The 21,593-nt window shown below is 45.5% G+C and overlaps 1 protein-coding gene across 3 annotated transcripts in view; it reads right to left on the bottom strand.

Annotated features, from left to right (window-relative positions):
* The window catches only part of LOC129820305 (acetylcholinesterase collagenic tail peptide-like), a 22,696-nt gene extending 3,410 nt beyond the window's left edge, over positions 1–19,286 (bottom strand). Inside the window, exons 1-15 of one of the 3 annotated variants that reach the window (XM_055877374.1) lie at positions 17,555–19,286; positions 12,702–12,813; positions 12,317–12,426; positions 11,880–12,002; positions 11,671–11,715; positions 10,490–10,516; positions 10,024–10,095; positions 9,872–9,934; positions 8,503–8,529; positions 8,133–8,177; positions 6,531–6,566; positions 6,369–6,449; positions 4,705–4,801; positions 1,605–1,759; positions 219–338 (exon numbers count right to left, since the gene is read on the bottom strand). In XM_055877374.1, the coding sequence (XP_055733349.1) occupies positions 219–338; positions 1,605–1,759; positions 4,705–4,801; positions 6,369–6,449; positions 6,531–6,566; positions 8,133–8,177; positions 8,503–8,529; positions 9,872–9,934; positions 10,024–10,095; positions 10,490–10,516; positions 11,671–11,715; positions 11,880–12,002; positions 12,317–12,426; positions 12,702–12,807 (1,107 nt within the window). In that variant the 5' untranslated portion in view covers positions 12,808–12,813; positions 17,555–19,286. Of the gene's footprint in view, positions 1–218; positions 339–1,604; positions 1,760–4,704; positions 4,802–6,368; positions 6,450–6,530; positions 6,567–8,132; positions 8,178–8,502; positions 8,530–9,871; positions 9,935–10,023; positions 10,096–10,489; positions 10,517–11,670; positions 11,716–11,879; positions 12,003–12,316; positions 12,427–12,701; positions 12,814–16,690; positions 17,524–17,554 lie in introns of those variants that run through there. The other 2 variants (XM_055877372.1, XM_055877373.1) reach the window with 2 other exon arrangements.
* Positions 19,287–21,593: the final 2,307 nt, after the last annotated feature.

Here is a 21,593-nt window from a genome sequence, read left to right as displayed (position 1 = left end):
CTCATTCCATTCTGAGGCTCCAGTTTAAAAGAAAGTACCTTTCCCTGCATTACTCCTGAACCTGTATAAGCACACCTGATCTGGTGCTGTGATTGTGTGCATCCCTAACACGAGGGGAAGTAATCACTTATTACCTGTATAGTACCTGTATAGTATAGAATAGTACCTGTATAGTACAGTACCTGTATAGTATAGTATAGTATAGTATAGTATAGTACCTGTATGGGCTGCCAGCCATCTTTGTTTTTGAAGTAGAGAGATCTCTGGTCCTTCCTGAAGGCGATGGCATTGACCGTGTGGAGACGGTCTAACTCCTCCTCACTGTCCACTACAAAGATCTACATAGAGACCAGACAGAAAACTTTCAATAAATATTGCAAAGAAACTAATACATATTGAAGTTGTCCAACTTGAGTACTTGAGAAGTGTACTTTAGGTGGTGTACGTGATAGAAAAAGAGAGGGATAGAGAGGACAGAGAGATAGAGAGAGGGACAGAGAGAGAGAGTGAGTGAGTAGAGGTGTGTAAAGAGTGAGGGACCGAGTATAGGTGTGTAAAGAGCAAGGGACTGAGTAGTGATGTGTAAAGAGCGATGGACTGAGTAGAGGTGTGTAAAGAGCGAGGGACTGAGTATAGGTGTGTAAAGAGTGAGGGACTGAGTAGAGGTGTGTAAAGAGCGAGGGACTGAGTATAGGTGTGTAAAGAGCGAGGGACTGAGTAGAGATGTGTAAAGAGCGAGGGACTGAGTAGAGATGTGTAAAGAGCGAGGGACTGAGTATAGGTGTGTAAAGAGCGAGGGACTGAGTATAGGTGTGTAAAGAGCGAGGGACTGAGTAGAGATGTGTAAAGAGTGAGGGACTGAGTAGAGGTGTGTAAAGAGCGAGGAACTGAGTATAGGTGTGTAAAGAGCGAGGGACTGAGTAGAGATGTGTAAAGAGCGAGGGACTGAGTAGAGATGTGTAAAGAGCGAGGGACTGAGTAGAGATGTGTAAAGAGCGAGGGACTGAGTAGAGATGTGTAAAGAGCGAGGGACTGAGTATAGGTGTGTAAAGAGCGAGGGACTGAGTAGAGATGTGTAAAGAGTGAGGGACTGAGTAGAGGTGTGTAAAGAGCGAGGAACTGAGTATAGGTGTGTAAAGAGCGAGGGACTGAGTAGAGATGTGTAAAGAGCGAGGGACTGAGTAGAGATGTGTAAAGAGCGAGGGACTGAGTAGAGATGTGTAAAGAGCGAGGGACTGAGTAGAGGTGTGTAAAGAGCGAGGGACTGAGTAGAGATGTGTAAAGAGCAAGGAACTGAATAGAGGTGTGTTAAGAGCGAGGGACTGAGTAGAGGTGTGTTAAGAGCGAGGGACTGAGTAGAGGTGTGTAAAGAGCAGGGGACTGAGTAGAGGTTTGTAAAGAGCGAGGGACTGAGTAGATGTGTGTATAGAGCGGGGGACTGAGTAGAGGTGTGTTAAGAGCAAGGGACTGAGTAGAGGTGTGTAAAGAGCGAGGGAGTGAGAGGAGGTTTGTAAAGAGTGGGGGACTGAGTAGAGGTGTGTTAAGAGCAAGGGACTGAGTAGAGGTGTGTAAAGAGCGAGGGAGTGAGAGGAGGTTTGTCTCACCGCAGGGACTTTGTGATAGTTGCCCCGTTGTGTGTAACTGGCATAGGGGGGGCTGTTGACTCCCTGAGGGGTGTTACCACCATAGGTGTTACAGTCACAGTGACCTGGATGTCCTGCTACACCTTTTTCTCCCTTCTCCCCCACCAGGTACAGGGCTGGACACACACACACACACACACACACACACACACACACACACACACACACACGCGCGCATGCACGCGCGTACACACGCACAGATCATCACAACAGACTCTTATTCAAAAATAAACACACTTACACAGAATACACAAAAATATAAAGTGTTTTCAGAAAGCATTCATGCCCCTTACCTGAGGCAGGTAGTCCAGGTGGTCTTATGTTACCTGAGGCAGGTAGTCCAGGTGGTCTTATCTTACCTGAGGCAGGTAGTCCAGGGGGTCTTATCTTACCTGAGGCAGGTAGTCCAGGTGGTCTTATCTTACCTGAGGCAGGTAGTCCAGGTGGTCTTATCTTACCTGAGGCAGGTAGTCCAGGGGTCTTATCTTACCTGAGGGAGGTAGTCCAGGGGGTCTTATCTTACCTGAGGCAGGTAGTCCAGGTGGTCTTATCTTACCTGAGGCAGGTAGTCCAGGTGGTCTTATCTTACCTGAGGCAGGTAGTCCAGGTGGTCTTATCTTACCTGAGGCAGGTAGTCCAGGTGGTCTTATCTTACCTGAGGCAGGTAGTCCAGGGGGTCTTATCTTACCTGAGGCAGGTAGTCCAGAGGGTCTTATCTTACCTAAGGCAGGTAGTCCAGGTGGTCTTATCTTACCTGAGGCAGGTAGTCCAGGGGGTCTTATCTTACCTGAGGCAGGTAGTCCAGGTGGTCTTATGTTACCTGAGGCAGGTTGTCCAGGTGGTCTTATCTTACCTGAGGCAGGTAGTCCAGGTGGTCTTATGTTACCTGAGGCAGGTAGTCCAGGTGGTCTTATCTTACCTGAGGCGGGTAGTCCAGGGGGTCTTATCTTACCTGAGGCAGGTAGTCCAGGTGGTCTTATCTTACCTGAGGCAGGTAGTCCAGGTGGTCTTATCTTACCTGAGGCAGGTAGTCCAGGGGGTCTTATCTTACCTGAGGCAGGTAGTCCAGGTGGTCTTATCTTACCTGAGGCAGGTTGTCCAGGTGGTCTTATTTTACCTGAGGCAGGTAGTCCAGGTGGTCTTATGTTACCTGAGGCAGGTAGTCCAGGTGGTCTTATCTTACCTGAGGCAGGTAGTCCAGGTGGTCTTATCTTACCTGAGGCAGGTAGTCCAGGTGGTCTTATGTTACCTGAGGCAGGTAGTCCAGGTGGTCTTATCTTACCTGAGGCAGGTAGTCCAGGTGGTCTTATCTTACCTGAGGCAGGTAGTCCAGGGGTCTTATGTTACTTGAGGCAGGTAGTCCAGGGAGTCTTATCTTCCTGAGGCAGGTAGTCCAGGGGGTCTTATCTTACCTGAGGCAAGTAGTCCAGGTGGTCTTATCTTACCTGAGGCAGGTAGTCCAGGGGGTCTTATCTTATCTGAGGCAGGTAGTCCAGGTGGTCTTATCTTATCTGAGGCAGGTAGTCCAGGTGGTCTTATCTTATCTGAGGCAGGTAGTCCAGGTGGTCTTATCGTACCTGAGGCAGGTAGTCCAGGTGGTCTTATGTTACCTGAGGCAGGTAGTCCAGGGGGTCTTATCTTATCTGAGGCAGGTAGTCCAGGTGGTCTTATGTTACCTGAGGCAGGTAGTCCAGGTGGTCTTATCTTACCTGAGGCAGGTAGTCCAGGTGGTCTTATGTTACCTGAGGCAGGTAGTCCAGGTGGTCTTATCTTACCTGAGGCAGGTAGTCCAGGTGGTCTTATCTTACCTGAGGCAGGTAGTCCAGGTGGTCTTATCTTACCTGAGGCAGGTAGTCCAGGTGGTCTTATCTTACCTGAGGCAGGTAGTCCAGGTGGTCTTATCTTATCTGAGGCAGGTAGTCCAGGTGGTCTTATCGTACCTGAGGCAGGTAGTCCAGGTGGTCTTATGTTACCTGAGGCAGGTAGTCCAGGGGGTCTTATCTTATCTGAGGCAGGTAGTCCAGGTGGTCTTATCGTGCCTGAGGCAGGTAGTCCAGGTGGTCTTATGTTACCTGAGGCAGGTAGTCCAGGTGGTCTTATCTTATCTGAGGCAGGTAGTCCAGGTGGTCTTATGTTACCTGAGGCAGGTAGTCCAGGTGGTCTTATCTTACCTGAGGCAGGTAGTCCAGGTGGTCTTATGTTACCTGAGGCAGGTAGTCCAGGTGGTCTTATCTTACCTGAGGCAGGTAGTCCAGGTGGTCTTATCTTACCTGAGGCAGGTAGTCCAGGTGGTCTCATCTTACCTGAGGCAGGTAGTCCAGCTGGTCTTATCTTACCTGAGGCAGGTAGTCCAGGGGGTCTTATCTTATCTGAGGCAGGTAGTCCAGGTGGTCTTATGTTACCTGAGGCAGGTAGTCCAGGTGGTTTTATGTTACCTGAGGCAGGTAGTCCAGGTGGTCTTATGTTACCTGAGGCAGGTAGTCCAGGTGGTCTTATGTTACCTGAGTCAGGTAGTCCAGGTGGTCTTATCTTACCTGAGGCAGGTAGTCCAGCTGGTCTTATCTTACCTGAGGCAGGTAGTCCAGGGGGTCTTATCTTATCTGAGGCAGGTAGTCCAGGTGGTCTTATGTTACCTGAGGCAGGTAGTCCAGGTGGTCTTATCTTACCTGAGGCAGGTAGTCCAGGGGGTATTATCTTACCTGAGGCAGGTAGTCCAGGTGGTCTTATGTTACCTGAGGCAGGTAGTCCAGGGGGTATTATCTTACCTGAGGCAGGTAGTCCAGGTGGTCTTATCTTACCTAAGGCAGGTAGTCCAGGTGGTCTTATCTTACCTGAGGCAGGTAGTCCAGGGGGTCTTATCATACCTGAGGCAGGTTGTCAAGGGGGTCTTATCTTACCTGAGGCAGGTAGTCCAGGGGGTCTTATCTTACCTGAGGCAGGTAGTCCAGGGGGTCTTATTTTACCTGAGGCAGGTAGTCCAGGCGGTATTATCCTACCTGAGGCAGGTAGTCCAGGGATTATTATCCTACCTGAGGCAGGTAGTCCAGGGGGATTATCCTACCTGAGGCAGGTAGTCCAGGGGGTCCAGGATGACCAGAGGGACCAGCAGGACCTGTAGGACCCATAGGACCTGGGATTCCACCCTGACCCGGTTTACCCTACACACACACACACACACACACACACACACACACACACACACACACACACACACACACACACACACACACACACACACACACACACACACACACACACACACACACACACACACACTCTTAAGGTGATCTATGTAGTTGGGGACACCAATGATAGTCTTGATGGCTCGTAAAATCTTCACAGAGAGAGAGAGAGAGAGATTGCAGCAGACACGGCTACATGTTGTCCTACACCGTCAGAACTATACAGACAGAGTTCCATTTTGTCCTACACCGTCAGAACTATACAGACAGAGCTCCATTTTGTCCTACCCTACCAGAACTATACAGACAGAGTTCCATTTTGTCCTACTCTACCAGAACTATACAGACAGAGTTCCATTTTGTCCTACTCTACCAGAACTATACAGACAGAGTTCCATTTTGTCCTACTCTACCAGAACTATACAGATAGAGCTCCATTTTGTCCTACTCTACCAGAACTATACAGACAGAGTTCTATTTTGTACTACTCTACCAGAACTATACAGACAGAGTTCCATTTTGTCCTACACCGTCAGAACTATACAGATAGAGCTACATTTTGTCCTACTCTACCAGAACTATACAGATAGAGCTACATTTTGTCCTACAATGTCAGAACTATACAGACTTACAGGCAATTTTCTTCCCCTACATTGAAAACAAATCAGAAATGTACAAATCTAATATGTATTGCGAGAAAACCCCCTTCGTGACATATTAGCAATTTCCGTCCACACCCGTAGAGACAGCCAGTGGAACGACCAACCAGATCGACAACGTCGCTACCTTTTGTTACTGTAGTGTCCTGTTAGTTGTTACTACTGGAGAATTATTATTTTTCCTATTATTATGTATCTGTGTCATCATTGATTTGATATGTGTCTATATGTTTACTTTGGCTATGTATGTGGGAACACGTTCTATGGCAATAAAACCTTTTAAATTGAATTGAGAGCTACTGAGCGAGAGAGAGAGAGAGAGAGAGAAAGAGAAAGAGAAAGAGAGAGAGAGAGAGAGAGAGAGAGAGAGAGAGAGAGAGAGAGAGAGAGAGAGAGAGAGAGAGAGGGAGAGAGAGAGAGAGCGAGAAAGAGAGGAATAGAGAGAGGAAGAGAGCGAGAGAGCGAGAGAGAGAGAGACAGAGAGAGAGAGAGAGAGAGAATAGGGTCTTGGACCAACAGGCTCAGAGAAAGCTTTCTCAGAGCTCCACACGTAGAGGTTTTAATATAGAACAGGAAATACACCGTGTTTGACAGAATTAGCTCTGGAGGAGACACCTATCAGATGACAGGGCAAGAACAGGGGTGTGTCTGTGTCAAGAATCTGGTACCAATGGGCTACCCCCTCCTACACACACATATCCTGTGTGGCTCAGTTGAGGAGAGTACAGAGCAACACCAAGGATCGTAGGTTGGATTAAATGCTAAAGGGCATATATCATTAGATTATAACATCCTCGGCACTGAGCTGACTAACACACGAATACTCTGTAAACCACCTTCTTAGAGGGCTTCTAATGTCTCTACATTTCTCCACTCTCTCCCACCTGTTTTCCAGTCTTCCCAGGTCGGCCAGCGGGACCTCTTTTGCCTGAAATTCCCGGGTCTCCCTTCGATCCCATCTCTCCCTGAGAGAAGAAAGAACAGAGATAATATATATAAAAATAAAAATAAATCAAATATAGATCCCGTGGGTTGTTGTTTTTCACCTTGTGTCCCGACATCCCAGACAGGCCTCTGGAACCCTAGAGAGAAGAAAATAGAAAGAAGCATCAGCTTCTCGCTGTCTCTGAGAAGGTGTTGTTAATGCACAATGCTAGGTTAATGCACAGTGCTAGGTTAATGCACAATGCTAGGTTAATGCACAATGCTAGGTTAATGCACAGTGCTAGGTTAATACACAATGCTAGGTTAAAGCACAGTGCTAGGTTAAAGCACAATGCTAGGTTAATGCACAATGCTAGGTTAATGCACAATGCTAGGTTAAAGCACAATGCTAGGTTAATGCACAATGCTAGGTTAATACACAATGCTAGGTTAAAGCACAATGCTAGGTTAAAGCACAATGCTAGGTTAATGCACAATGCTAGGTTAAAGCACAATGCTAGGTTAATGCACAATGCTAGGTTAATGCACAATGCTAGGTTAATGCACAATGCTAGGTTAAAGCACAATGCTAGGTTAATGCACAATGCTAGGTTAATACACAATGCTAGGTTAAAGCACAATGCTAGGTTAAAGCACAATGCTAGGTTAATGCACAATGCTAGGTTAAAGCACAATGCTAGGTTAATGCACAATGCTAGGTTAATGCACAATGCTAGGTTAATGCACAATGCTAGGTTAATGCACAGTGCTAGGTTAATACACAATGCTAGGTTAAAGCACAGTGCTAGGTTAAAGCACAATGCTAGGTTAATGCACAGTGCTAGATTAATGCACAGTGCTATGTTAATGCACAATGCTAGGTTAATGCACAATGCTAGGTTAATGCACAATGCTAGGTTAATGCACAGTGCTATGTTAATGCACAATGCTAGGTTAATACACAATGCTAGGTTAATACACAATGCTAGGTTAATATACAATGCTAGGTTAATGCACAATGCTAGGTTAATACACAATTATAGGTCAATGCACAATTATAGGTTAATACACAATGCTAGGTTAATGCACAATGCTAGGTTAATGCACAATGATAGGTTAAAGCACAATGCTAGGTTAATACACAATGCTAGGTTAATGCACAATGCTAGGTTAATGCACAATGCTAGGTTAATGAACAATGCTAGGTTAATACACGATGCTAGGTTAAAGCACAATGCTAGGTTTAAGCACAATGCTAGGTTAAAGCACAATGCTAGGTTAAAGCACAATGCTAGGTTAAAGCACAATGTTAGGTTAATGAACAATGCTAGGTTAATACACAATGCTAGGTTAATACACAATGCTAGGTTAATACACAATGCTAGGTTAAAGCACAATGCTAGGTTAAAGCACAATGCTAGGTTAATACACAATGCTAGGTTAAAGCACAATGCTAGGTTAATGCACAATGCTAGGTTAATGCACAATGCTAGGTTAATACACAATGCTAGGTTAAAGCACAATGCTAGGTTAAAGCACAATGCTAGGTTAATACACAATGCTAGGTTAATACACAATGCTAGGTTAAAGGACAATGCTAGGTTAAAGCACAATGCTAGGTTAATACACAATGCTAGGTTAATACACAATGCTAGGTTAATACACAATGCTAGGTTAAAGCACAATGCTAGGTTAACTAGATGACGTCCAGTTACAAGACCCACCTTGTTCCCCTTCGGTCCCAATACGCCTGAATCACCACGAGACCCCTGGCGGGAGGGCGGGAGAGAGAGAGAGAGTATACGATCATTATGGGTAATGTAGTTTGAGCAGCGTGGCCTGATGAGTATGATCTGGGTAATAATAAGTATGATCTGGGTAATGATAAGTATGATCTGGGTAATGATGAGTATGATCTGGGTAATGTAGTTATAACAGCATGGTATGATAGGTATGATCTGGGTAATGTAGTTATAACAGCATGGTATGATCAGTATGATCTGGGTAATGTAGTTATAACAGCATGGTATGATCAGTATGATCTGGGTAAAGTAGTTATAACAACATGGTATGATCAGTATGATCTGAGCTCACCTTCTCTCCTTTATAACCAGGAAGACCCTGGAGGGAGAGAGAGAAATCATGTCTTAATGACCTCTGTTCTGGTGTGTATGGTGTTTACCTGTATTAATGATCTCTGTTCTGGTGTGTATGGTGTTTACCTGTATTAATGATCTCTGTTCTGGTGTGTATGGTGTTTACCTGTATTAATGATCTCTGTTCTGGTGTGTATGGTGTTTACCTGTATTAATGATCTCTGTTCTGGTGTGTATGGTGTTTACCTGTATTAATGATCTCTGTTCTGGTGTGTATGGTGTTTACCTGTATTAATGATCTCTGTTCTGGTGTGTATGGTGTTTACCTGTATTAATGATCTCTGTTCTGGTGTGTATGGTGTTTACCTGTATTAATGATCTCTGTTCTGGTGTGTATGGTGTTTACCTGTATTAATGATCTCTGTTCTGGTGTGTATGGTGTTTACCTGTATTAATGATCTCTGTTCTGGTGTGTATGGTGTTTACCTGTATTAATGATCTCTGTTCTGGTGTGTATGGTATTTACCTGTATTAATGATCTCTGTTCTGGTGTGTATGGTGTTTACCTGCATTAATGATCTCTGTTCTGGTGTGTATGGTGTTTACCTGTATTAATGATCTCTGTTCTGGTGTGTATGGTGTTTACCTGTATTAATGATCTCTGTTCTGGTGTTTACCTGTATTAATGATCTCTGTTCTGGTGTGTATGGTGTTTACCTGTATTAATGATCTCTGTTCTGGTGTGTATGGTATTTACCTGTATTAATGATCTCTGTTCTGGTGTGTATGGTGTTTACCTGCATTAATGATCTCTGTTCTGGTGTGTATGGTGTTTACCTGTATTAATGATCTCTGTTCTGGTGTGTATGGTGTTTACCTGTATTAATGATCTCTGTTCTGGTGTTTACCTGTATTAATGATCTCTGTTCTGGTGTGTATGGTGTTTACCTGTATTAATGATCTCTGTTCTGGTGTGTATGGTGTTTACCTGTATTAATGATCTCTGCTCTGGTGTTTACCTGTATTAATGATCTCTGTTCTGGTGTGTATGGTGTTTACCTGTATTAATGATCTCTGTTCTGGTGTGTATGGTGTTTACCTGTATTAATGATCTCTGATCTGGTGTGTATGGTGTTTACCTGTATTAATGATCTCTGTTCTGGTGTGTATGGCGTTTACCTGTATTAATGATCTCTGTTCTGGTGTGTATGGTGTTTACCTGTATTAATGATCTCTGTTCTGGTGTGTATGGTGTTTACCTGTATTAATGATCTCTGTTCTGGTGTGTATGGTGGTTTGCATGTGTGTCCATCTGTGTGTGAGAGGAGGAAATATGTTTGTTTGATTGTGTTTCTGTGATTACAGACTTTTGCCCCATGTGGTCCTCTCAACCCCGGCAGGCCCATCAATCCTGGGTCTCCTTTCTGTCCCTGGAAACAGAAGGTTTATTCACCTGCGTGTTGCTGACACCACAAGACCTCCGTAGAGAGGTATTCACTAAGAGGGGTGAGAGACTTACGTCGGGTCCCTCTGGACCGGGCCATCCGGCTGGTCCGTGTCTACCTGGTAACCCAGGAGGACCAGTACGACCCTGGAGTAAACAAAAGGCACATTTACACTACTGCAAAAAGGATTGACTAAATTCCATACAGATGAAACACACTAGTGTATTAGGATCCACAGAGAAGCATTGTTAAAAGAAAGCGAAACATTTCGAAGCTCGTAGAAAACGTTAACTGTCTCTCGTGAAACGTTGTCAGAACCTGCTGCAGACCCGATCCAAGGCAGTATTTAAATCAATAACCACAGAACTCCAACTGATGAATGAAACAAAAGAGACAAAGGATTTAAAAAAAAAAAATACAGGACTTTTTATCAAATATCTTGAATCCTGAGCGAACATGATATCTGACTTCAGCTTGGTGCCCCAGTAAACAGTGTGGTGTGGTGTGTGGGTGTGTCTTTGTGTCTGTGTGGAGTCTCACCTTTGACCCTGGTCGTCCGATCTCTCCCTGGATGACAAGAAGAAACGAGGGATGTGTTCATTAGTACTCAGAGAATCTGTTAAGGACACAATGTATGACAAACACAAACACACACACGCACACAAAATGCCTTCCGCACAAGATGTGTCTCTGATGGTGTCAATAACATCTCTTATGCACACAAACAGACATGTAGACACACAGACATGTAGACACACAGACATGTACAGTCGTGGCCAAAAGTTTTGAGAATGACACAAATATTAATTTTCACAAAGTCTGCTGCCTCAGTTTGTATGATGGCAATTTACATATACTCCAGAATGTTATGAAGAGTGATCAGATGAAATGCAATTAATTGCAAAGTCTCTTTTTGCCATGCAAATGAACTGAATCCCACAAAAACATTTCCACTGCATTTCAGCCCTGCCACAAAAGGACCAGCTGACATCATGTCAGTGATTCTCTCTTTAACACAGGTGTGAGTGTTGTCGAGGACAAGGCTGGAGATCCCTCTGTCATGCTGATTGAGTTTGAATAACAGACTAGAAGCTTCAAAAGGAGGGTGGTGCTTGGAATAATTGTTCTTCCTCTGTCAACCATGGTTACCTGCAAGGAAACGCGTGCCGTCATCATTGCTTTGCATAAAAAGGGCTTCACAGGCAAGGATATTGCTGCCAGTAAGATTGAACCTAAATCAACCATTTATCGGATTTTGGGTCCATGGCCAAGAAACTCCCCAGACCTTAATCCCATTGAGACCTTGTGGTCAATCCCCAAGAGGCAGGTGGACAAACAAAAACCCACAAATTCTGACAGACTCTAAGCATTGATTATGCAAGAATGGGCTGCCATCAGTCAGGATGTGGCCAGAAGTTAATTGACAGCATGCCAGGGCGGATTGCAGAGGTCTTGAAAAAGAAGGGTCAACACTGCAAATATTGACTTTTTGCATCAACTTCATGTAATTGTCAATAAAAGCATTTTTCACTTATGAAATGCTTGTAATTATACTTCAGTATTCAATCGTAACATCTGACAAAAATATCTAAAGAAACTGAAGCAGCAAACTTTGTGGAAATTAATATTTGTGTAATTCTCAAAAATTTTGGCCATGACTGTAGACACACAGACACGCAGACATGTAGACACACAGACATGTAGACACACATAATATTCACCTGTTCTCCCTTTGGTCCTCTAATTCCTGGCATCCCACTGGGACCCTGAAAACATTTAATACAGCTCACACATTTATAATGACACACACACACACACACACACACACACACACACACACACACACACACACACACACACACACACACACACACACACACACACACACACACACACACACACACACACACACACACACACACACACACACCTCTGGTCCTGGGGGTCCGTTGCGCCCCTGGGGTCCTAGTTCACATCCAGGGATCACAGGCAGGTGTTTATACCTCTGCTCTTCCTCCTCTCCTCCTCCTCCTCCTATCACTGGATAGTCAACCTTCAAACACAGGTTATGTAACAGTGTCTGATTGGGTACAGGAGCTGTCTGTCAATAATGGGAGCTAAGTAACAGTGTCTGATTGGGTACAGGAGCTGTCTGTCAATAATGGGAGCTAAAGTCCAGGCAATAGCTGTGGGTCTTCAGGTGCAAGACAAGGTTACTCATCGGTTATGGTGTGTGTGTGTGTGTGTGTGTGTGTGTGTGTGTGTGTGTGTGTGTGTGTGTGTGTGTGTGTGTGTGTGTGTGTGTGTGTGTGTGTGTGTGTGTGTGTGTGTGTGTGTGTGTGTGTGTGTGTGTGTGTATAACCTCACCGCAGTTTGTCGCTTCCAGAGCAGGGTAGGTGGAGGGAAGAGTGGGGGTGGGGGAGGGGCCAAGAGACAGCAAGGGTCAACCCTCACTGGCTCATCCAGGGACCTGAGGGCTGACAGACACACGGCAGAACCAATGACAGACAGCCGTTTAAGAGAAATCAATAAAGCTGAAACACATGATGGATAAGTTGAGTCTAGCAGTCAGAGTGACACACACACACACACACACACACACACACACACACACACACACACACACACACACACACACACACACACACACACACACACACACATACACACACACACACACACACACACACACACACACACACACACACACACACCACACCACACACACACACCACACACACGGCAGTCTTACCTGTTTGAGCATGGAGTACATGGTGTAAGGGATGGTATGAAGACTGGGCCCATGTCTGGCAGAGGAGGAGCTGAAGACACAGTCCTATCCACACCATCTCCATCATATCCTGCTAGTACACACACACACACGGGGTAAAGCTCAGTAGGTGCGGTGTTGTGTCATGACCGGCTCGTTGACGACCAGATGGGCTCAAGACGCTGTAATTACAGTCGCGCGCTAACACTCCCTCAGCTGCACCCAGAATTAGAACCCGTCTCTCTCTCTTACCCCAGAATTAGAACCCCTCTCTCTCTCTTACCCCAGAATTAGAACCCCTCTCTCTCTCTTACCCCCCAGAATTAGAACCCCTCTCTCTCTCTCTTACCCCCCAGAATTAGAACCCCTCTCTCTCTCTCTTACCCCCCAGAATTAGAACCCCTCTCTCTCTCTCTTACCCCCCAGAATTAGAACCCCTCTCTCTCTCTCTTACCCCAGACTTAGAACCCCTCACTCTCTCTTACCCCAGAATTAGAACCCCTCTCTCTCTCTTACCCCCCAAAATTAGAACCCCTCTCTCTCTCTCTTACCCCAGAATTAGAACCCCTCTCTCTCTCTTACCCCAGAATTAGAACCTCTCTCTCTCTTACCCCAGAATTAGAACCCCTCTCTCTCTCTTACCCCCCAGAATTAGAACCCCTCTCTCTCTCTTACCCCCCAGAATTAGAACCCCTCTCTCTCTCTTACCCCAGAATTAGAACCCCTCTCTCTCTCTTACCCCCCAGAATTAGAACCCCTCTCTCTCTCTTACCCCAGAATTAGAACCCCTCTCTCTCTCTTACCCCAGAATTAGAACCCCTCTCTCTCTCTTACCCCAGAATTAGAACCCCTCTCTCTCTCTTACCCCCCAGAATTAGAACCCCTCTCTCTCTCTTACCCCAGAATTAGAACCCCTCTCTCTCTCTCTTACCCCCCAGAATTAGAACCCCTCTCTCTCTCTCTTACCCCCCAGAATTAGAACCCCTCTCTCTCTCTTACCCCAGAATTAGAACCCCTCTCTCTCTCTTACCCCAGAATTAGAACCCCTCTCTCTCTCTTACCCCAGAATTAGAACCTCTCTCTCTCTTACCCCAGAATTAGAACCCCTCTCTCTCTCTTACCCCAGAATTAGAACCCCTCTCTCTCTCTTACCCCAGAATTAGAACCCCTCTCTCTCTCTTACCCCAGAATTAGAACCCCTCTCTCTCTCTTACCCCCCAGAATTAGAACCCCTCTCTCTCTCTTACCCCCCAGAATTAGAACCCCTCTCTCTCTCTTACCCCAGAATTAGAACCCCTCTCTCTCTCTTACCCCCCAGAATTAGAACCCCTCTCTCTCTCTTACCCCAGAATTAGAACCCCTCTCTCTCTCTTACCCCAGAATTAGAACCCCTCTCTCTCTCTCTTACCCCCCAGAATTAGAACCCCTCTCTCTCTCTCTTACCCCAGAATTAGAACCCCTCTCTCTCTCTTACCCCAGAATTAGAACTTCTCTCTCTCTCTCTTACCCCAGAATTAGAACCCCTCTCTCTCTCTTACCCCAGAATTAGAACCCCTCTCTCTCTCTTACCCCCCAGAATTAGAACCCCTCTCTCTCTCTCTCTTACCCCAGAATTAGAACCCCTCTCTCTCTCTTACCCCAGAATTAGAACCCCTCTCTCTCTCTTACCCCAGAATTAGAACCCCTCTCTCTCTCTTACCCCCCAGAATTAGAACCCCTCTCTCTCTCTTACCCCCCAGAATTAGAACCCCTCTCTCTCTCTTACCCCCCAGAATTAGAACCCCTCTCTCTCTCTTACCCCAGAATTAGAACCCCTCTCTCTCTCTTACCCCAGAATTAGAACCCCTCTCTCTCTCTCACCCCCCAGAATTAGAACCCCTCTCTCTCTCTTACCCCCCAGAATTAGAACCCCTCTCTCTCTCTTACCCCAGAATTAGAACCCCTCTCTCTCTCTCTTACCCCAGAATTAGAACCCCTCTCTCTCTCTCTTACCCCAGAATTAGAACCCCTCTCTCTCTCTTACCCCCCAGAATTAGAACCCCTCTCTCTCTCTCTTACCCCAGAATTAGAACCCCTCTCTCTCTCTTACCCCCCAGAATTAGAACCCCTCTCTCTCTCTCTTACCCCAGAATTAGAACCCCTCTCTCTCTCTTACCCCCCAGAATTAGAACCCCTCTCTCTCTCTCTTACCCCCCAGAATTAGAACCCCTCTCTCTCTCTCTTACCCCAGAATTAGAACCCCTCTCTCTCTCTTACCCCCCAGAATTAGAACCCCTCTCTCTCTCTCTTACCCCAGAATTAGAACCCCTCTCTCTCTCTTACCCCCCAGAATTAGAACCCCTCTCTCTCTCTTACCCCAGAATTAGAACCCCTCTCTCTCTCTTACCCCCCAGAATTAGAACCCCTCTCTCTCTCTCTTACCCCCCAGAATTAGAACCCCTCTCTCTCTCTCTTACCCCAGAATTAGAACCCCTCTCTCTCTCTCTTACCCCCCAGAATTAGAACCCCTCTCTCTCTCTTACCCCTCTCTACACTGCAGCAAAGGCAACGTTCAGCAAAACACAACATGTTTTAACTGAAATCTAGTTGACATGTTCCCGAAACATCCCAAGACATCCCACAACATCCCAAAACATCCCAAAACATCCCAAGACATCCCAAAACATCCCACAACATCCCAAAACATCCCACAACATCCCAAAACATCCCAACATGTTCCCAAAACATCCCAAGACATCCCAACATGTTCCCAAAACATCCCAAAACATCCCAAAGCATCCCAAAACATCCCACAACATCCCAAAACATCCCAACATGTTCCCAAAACACCCCAAGACATCCCAACATGTTCCCAAAACATCTCAAGACATCCCAACATGTTCCCAAAACATCCCAAGACATCCCAACATGTTCCCAAAACATCCCAAAACATCCCAAAACATCCCAAAACATCCCAACATGTTCCCAAAACATCCCAAGACATCCCAACATGTTCCCAAAACATCCCAAAACATCCCAAAACATCCCACAACATCCCAAAACATCCCAACATGTTCCCAAAACATCCCAAGACATCCCACAACATCCCAAAACATCCCAAGACATCCCAACATGTTCCCAAAACATCCCAAGACATCCCAACATGTTCCCAAAACATCCCAAGACATCCCACAACATCCCAAAATATCCCAAGACATCCCGAGACATCCCAAAACACCCCAACATATCCCAAGATATCCCAAAACATCCCAAGACATCCCGAGACATCCGAAAACATCCCAAGACATCCCGAGACATCCCAAGACATCCCAAAATACCCCGAAACATCCCAAGACATCCCAAAACATCTCAAGATATCCCAAAACATCCCAAAACATCTCAAGACATCCCAAAATATCCCAAGACATCCCGAGACATCCCAAAACATCCCAAGATATCCCAAAACATCCAAAGACATCCCAAAACATCCCAAGACATCCCAAAATATCCCAAAACATCCCGAGACATCCCGAGACATCCCAAGACATCCCAAGACATCCCAAAATACCCCGAAACATCCCAAGACATCCCAAAACATCTCAAGATATCCCAAAACATCCCAAAACATCTCAAGACATCCCAAAATATCCCAAAACATCCCAAGACATCCCGAGACATCCCAAAACATCCCAAGATATCCCAAAACATCCAAAGACATCCCAAAACATCCCAAGACATCCCAAAATATCCAAAAACATCCCGAGACATCCCATAACAGATTCACTGTAAAAGAACCCGTGTTATTCCAGGTGCGTCTTGACAGCAGTAAAAGGACGCATCACCGGTTCCCTCCTGGGCTTTGCGGGAGATCGTCCTCTTGCTGATATCAAACCTCTTGTCTATTCAGTCACAAACATTCAACACCTGCGAGTCATTTATAATGTAATACATACATATAGATAAGACACAGCGGTGTAACAGGGTGCCGTTACCTCGACGGTATTCTGTTCCAATATCCCGTCGAATCCACAACTTGAGATCTTTTGGTTGGGATTATTTCCACCGGTTTCTTCGCCCTGTCCCTCTACTTCCTCGTCATTTAGAGGTAAGCTAATGTATCCCAAGCTTGTTTATCAATCAGATTCACTTATAGATCCCTTTCCTTCCTTCCTTCCGTTGTTGTTGTTGATGTTGTTGTTGACACAATTAAATTAGAGCTGGGAGCCTTTTATATGGCGCGACAGTGAGGAGCTGCGTCGCGACAGTGAGGAGCTGTGTCGCGACAGTGAGGAGCTGCGTCGCGACAGTGAGGAGAAACAGTACTGGCTGCCAGTGGCTGGAGGCAAGGCACAACTCAGCAAATATCTTTGGATATGAAATCTGTCTGTAGGAATGCAGCCTAACCTAACGCAGTGCAATATATGCCCAATATCTAATAGCCACTGCCACCTAGTGGAAGTACTGTGAAAACATAGAAAAAAATGAGAAGTGACACCCTTGCCTTTCATGCACTTGTCTTGTCTTTTATTGTCTTACTGTCATGTTCTGACCTTAGTTCCTTTTTTCTGACTTTATTTTAGTTTGGTTCAGGGCGTGAGTTGGGGTGGTGGGCATTCTATGTTGTTTTTCTATGTTTTGGTCTGTTGTTCTTTTTCTGTGTGTTTGGCCGGGTGTGGGTCTCAATCAGAGGCAGGTGTCGATCGTTGTCTCTGATTGAGAATCATACTTAGCCTGTTTTCCCGCTATGGGTTGTGGGTGGTTGTTTCCTGTTTAGTGTTTTTGTTTCACCTTTCAGGACTGTTTGTTTGTTGTTTTGTCAAGTGTTGCTTATTTTATTAAATAATATGAACACTTACCACGCTGCACCTCGGTCCTCCTCTCCTTCTCCAGACGACAACCGGTACACTTACAAGCCGCTGATAGTGTCTTTATTGAGGAAGCTATGACTGTGATATGTGGTTGTCTTACCCGGCTACATGAGGATGAATGCGCATAACTGTAAGTCGCTCTGGACACTAGTGGTTCTGCTAAATGACTCAAATGTAAAGTTTCAAGTTTGTGTAACAGCTTTTCCACAAATATGAAAGGAAATAAATGGGCCCATTCTGTTGCTGTCCACTGGGCCTAGGCTGTTGCTATCCACTGGGCCCAGACTGTTGCTGTCCACTGGGCCCAGACTGTTGCTGTCCACTGGGCCCAGACTGTTGCTGTCCACTGGGCCTAGACTGTTGCTGTCCACTGGGCCCAGACTGTCGCTTTCCACTGGGCCCAGACTGTTGCTGTCCATTTGGGCCCAGACGTTCGCTTTCCACTGGGCCCAGACTGTCGCTGTCCACTGGGCCCAGACTGTAGCTGTCCACTGGGTCTAGACTGTCATTGTCCACTGGGCCCAGACTGTCGCTGTCCACTGGCGCCCAGACTGTCGCTGTCCACTGGGCCCAGACTGTCGCTGTCCACTGGGCCCAGACTATTGCTGTCCACTGGGCCCGGACTGTTGCTGTCCACTGGGCCCAGACTGTAGCTGTCCACTGGGTCTAGACTGTCATTGTCCACTGGGCCCGGACTGTTGCTGTCCACTGGGCCTAGACTGTTGCTGTCCACTGGGCCTAGACTGTTGCTGTCCACTGGGCCCGGACTGTTGCTGTCCACTGGGCCCAGACTGTTGCTGTCCACTGGGCCTAGACTGTTGCTGTCCACTGGGCCCAGACTCTTGCTGTCCACTGGGCCCAGACTGTTGCTGTCCCCTGGGCCCAGACCCAGATTCTGACGCTGTCCACTTCAGTGGTGCTGAATCTCCCATAGCCACTACAACAGCTTGTTTTACCTACTACCCCTCGTTACCACTATAGTTTTACCACTTTCCCCATGATATCAACATGAAGGACAGACACGATGTGTCATTGGATAAGGACAGACACCATGTGTCATTGGATAAGGACAGACACCATGTGTCATTGTATAAAGACAGACACGATGTTTCATTGGATAAGGACAGACACGATGTGTCATTGGATAAGGACAGACACGATGTGTCATTGGATAAAGACAGACACGATGCGTCATTGGATAAGGACAGAGTTGGTCTATAGTCTTCGGGCTGTTGGTTTCTCCTCATGTTGTTCAAAAAGGGCTGCATATGATGGGAAGGATTTACTTCAAAATAGAAGACTACTCTGTACAGAGGTTTAGTTTATCGCTCATGGAGTAGCCTCATCAGCTCATGGGTGTCCAACCTATCAAACAGAGACTCCCATCCGTTCTATGTTTTTGAACTATTCCACAGCTAGTGTAAAGGACAACACACCGCTTGCTTAGCGATGACCACTTCCTCCCTGATTCGAGCCCGTACCCGGCAGCGAACCCGGGACCTCTGCCTTGCTAGCACACGTGACCTTCCTCCTGAAGCGTCCTACCAGTCTGCACCACACAAAAAGAAAAGAAAAAAGAAGACTCGCTATTCGCTGGCGCAAGTTGGGACACTTGATGCTGAGAAGTAAGTCCTACACATCCTATTCGCTGGCGCAAGTTGGGACACTTGATGCTGAGAAGTAAGTCCTACACATCCTATTCGCTGGCGCAAGTTGGGACACTTGATGCTGAGAAGTAAGTTCAACATCCAAGTGAGCTCCATTGGTACAGCTGAACGAGTCAACTAATCATCAATCACCTTCAATAGCTGAATCGGGTGAACTAGTTCAGGGAAGTTCTACAGCTGCACCATCGAGAGCATCCTGACCGGTTGCATCACCGCCTGGTATGGCAATTGCTCGGCATCTGACCGTAAGGCATTACAGAGGGTAGTGCGTACAGCCCAGTACATCACTGGGGTCAAGCTTCCTGCAATCCAGAACCTATATACTAGGCGGTGTCAGAGGAAGAACCAAAAATGGTCAAAGACTCTTGTCACCCTAGTCATAGACTGTTCTCTCTGCTACCGCACGTCAAGCAGTTGCAGAGAGTTGTTTTAACGCTGCTGCTACTCGCTGTTTATTATCTATGCATAGTCACTTTACAAATTACTTTACAAACTAGCCTGTACCCCCGCACATTGACTCTGTACCGGTACCCCCTGTATATAGCCTCCACATTGACTCTGTACCGTAACACCCTGTATATAGCCTCCACATTGACTCTGTACCGTAACACCCCGTATATAGCCTCCACATTGACTCGGTACCGGTACACCCTGTATATAGCCCCGCACATTGACTCTGTACCGGTACCCCCTGTATATAGCCTCCACATTGACTCTGTACCGTAACACCCCGTATATAGCCTCCGCATTGACTCTGTACCGTAACACCCTGTATATAGCCTCCATATTGACTATGTACTGGTAACCCCTGTATATAGCCTCCACATTGACTCGGTACCGGTACCCCCTGTATATAGTCTCCACAATGACTCTGTACCGTAACACCCTGTATATAGTCTCCACAATGACTCTGTACCGGTACACCCTGTTTCTAGCATCCACATTGACTCTGTACCGGTACCCCTTGTATATCACTCTGGAAGAGATTAATAGAATTAAAGGTGTATTTAAAGGGATGGTCATCAGTAGTATGACTCACCACTCTGGTAGACATTAATAGAATTAAAGGTGTATTTAAAGGGAAGGTCATGAGTAGTACGACTCACTGCTCTGGAAGAGATTAATAGAATTAAAGGTGCATTTAAAGGGATGGTCATCAGTAGTAAGACTCACCACTCTGGTAGACATTAATATAATTAAAGGTGTATTTAAAGGGAAGGTCATCAGTGGTAAGACTCACCACTCTGGAAGAGATTAATAGAATTAAAGGTGTATTTAAAGGGAAGGTCATCAGTAGTAAGACTCACCACTCTGGAAGAGATTAATAGAATTAAAGGTGTATTTAAAGGGAAGGTCATCAGTAGTACGACTCACCACTCTGGGAGAGATTAATAGAATTAAAGGTGTATTTTAAGATGATCTTAAGTGGAGATTGTAATTCTGTGCCTAATGTGATGATTGACAGATATCCCCCTCCTAAAAGATCCAGCATTGTTAATACCGAGTTTAATAATATGTCTTGGATTATTCGATATTTGGATATATAAATATCCTGATTTTAAAAAGTACTTCACTTGCTGTAACAAGGACATGTCCAGACAGTCAAGAATATATTTCTAATTCATTAGATAACACTGTAGTCAAGGTATCCATTGAACCATCTGATCATAAAGTTATATTCTTATCTTTAAATATGATCTGAAGTTAATAACCCGAATCAGAGTTATTGGAAACTCAATAGTAGACTGCTGGAAGAGGATCATATTAAGATGGATGCCAACGATATTATACAAGACAATTGGAGGAAAACCCAACTATTTAAGTCTTATGGGAAATATTGGGAATGAATGAAGTATGTGAGATAAGACAAACAGCCATGAAGAGAGGTAAAGACATTTCCGAAGGTAAACAGATTGAGAGAAGAGAAACTTAAGGACATACTTTCTCTAATCTCTATGGGAGGACCTTGGATGAAGAAGGAAAGAGTTAATTTCTTTACGACTAGAAATGGACCGAATGTATCAAGAGAACTAAATGTATCAACAAGTTAAAAGGAGAACAAATCTCCAAGGGAATGATGGCCTTATTAATGAATTCTATAAATATTTTTCAGGAGGATATTTTTTAAATTTATATTTAATGTCTTTAAAGGAGGCGATTGATTTAGGGCTCCTGCCTGTTTTTATGACACAAGGTCTCACTGCTGTAATCCCCAAACCAAACAAAGATCCTATGATCTTTGGCTAATCAAAGGGCTACCCAGACCCCGCTTTTACACTGCTGCTACTCTCTGTTGTTATTATCTATGCATAGTCACTTTAATAACTCTACCTACATGTACATACTACCTCAATTACCTC

Source organism: Salvelinus fontinalis, chromosome 22 (genome assembly GCF_029448725.1).
Source record: "Salvelinus fontinalis isolate EN_2023a chromosome 22, ASM2944872v1, whole genome shotgun sequence".
In the NCBI taxonomy this organism is placed as follows: Eukaryota; Metazoa; Chordata; class Actinopteri; order Salmoniformes; family Salmonidae; genus Salvelinus; species Salvelinus fontinalis.
Note: the sequence above shows the minus strand (reverse complement) of the source record. Positions and strands in the feature narration are given on the sequence as shown.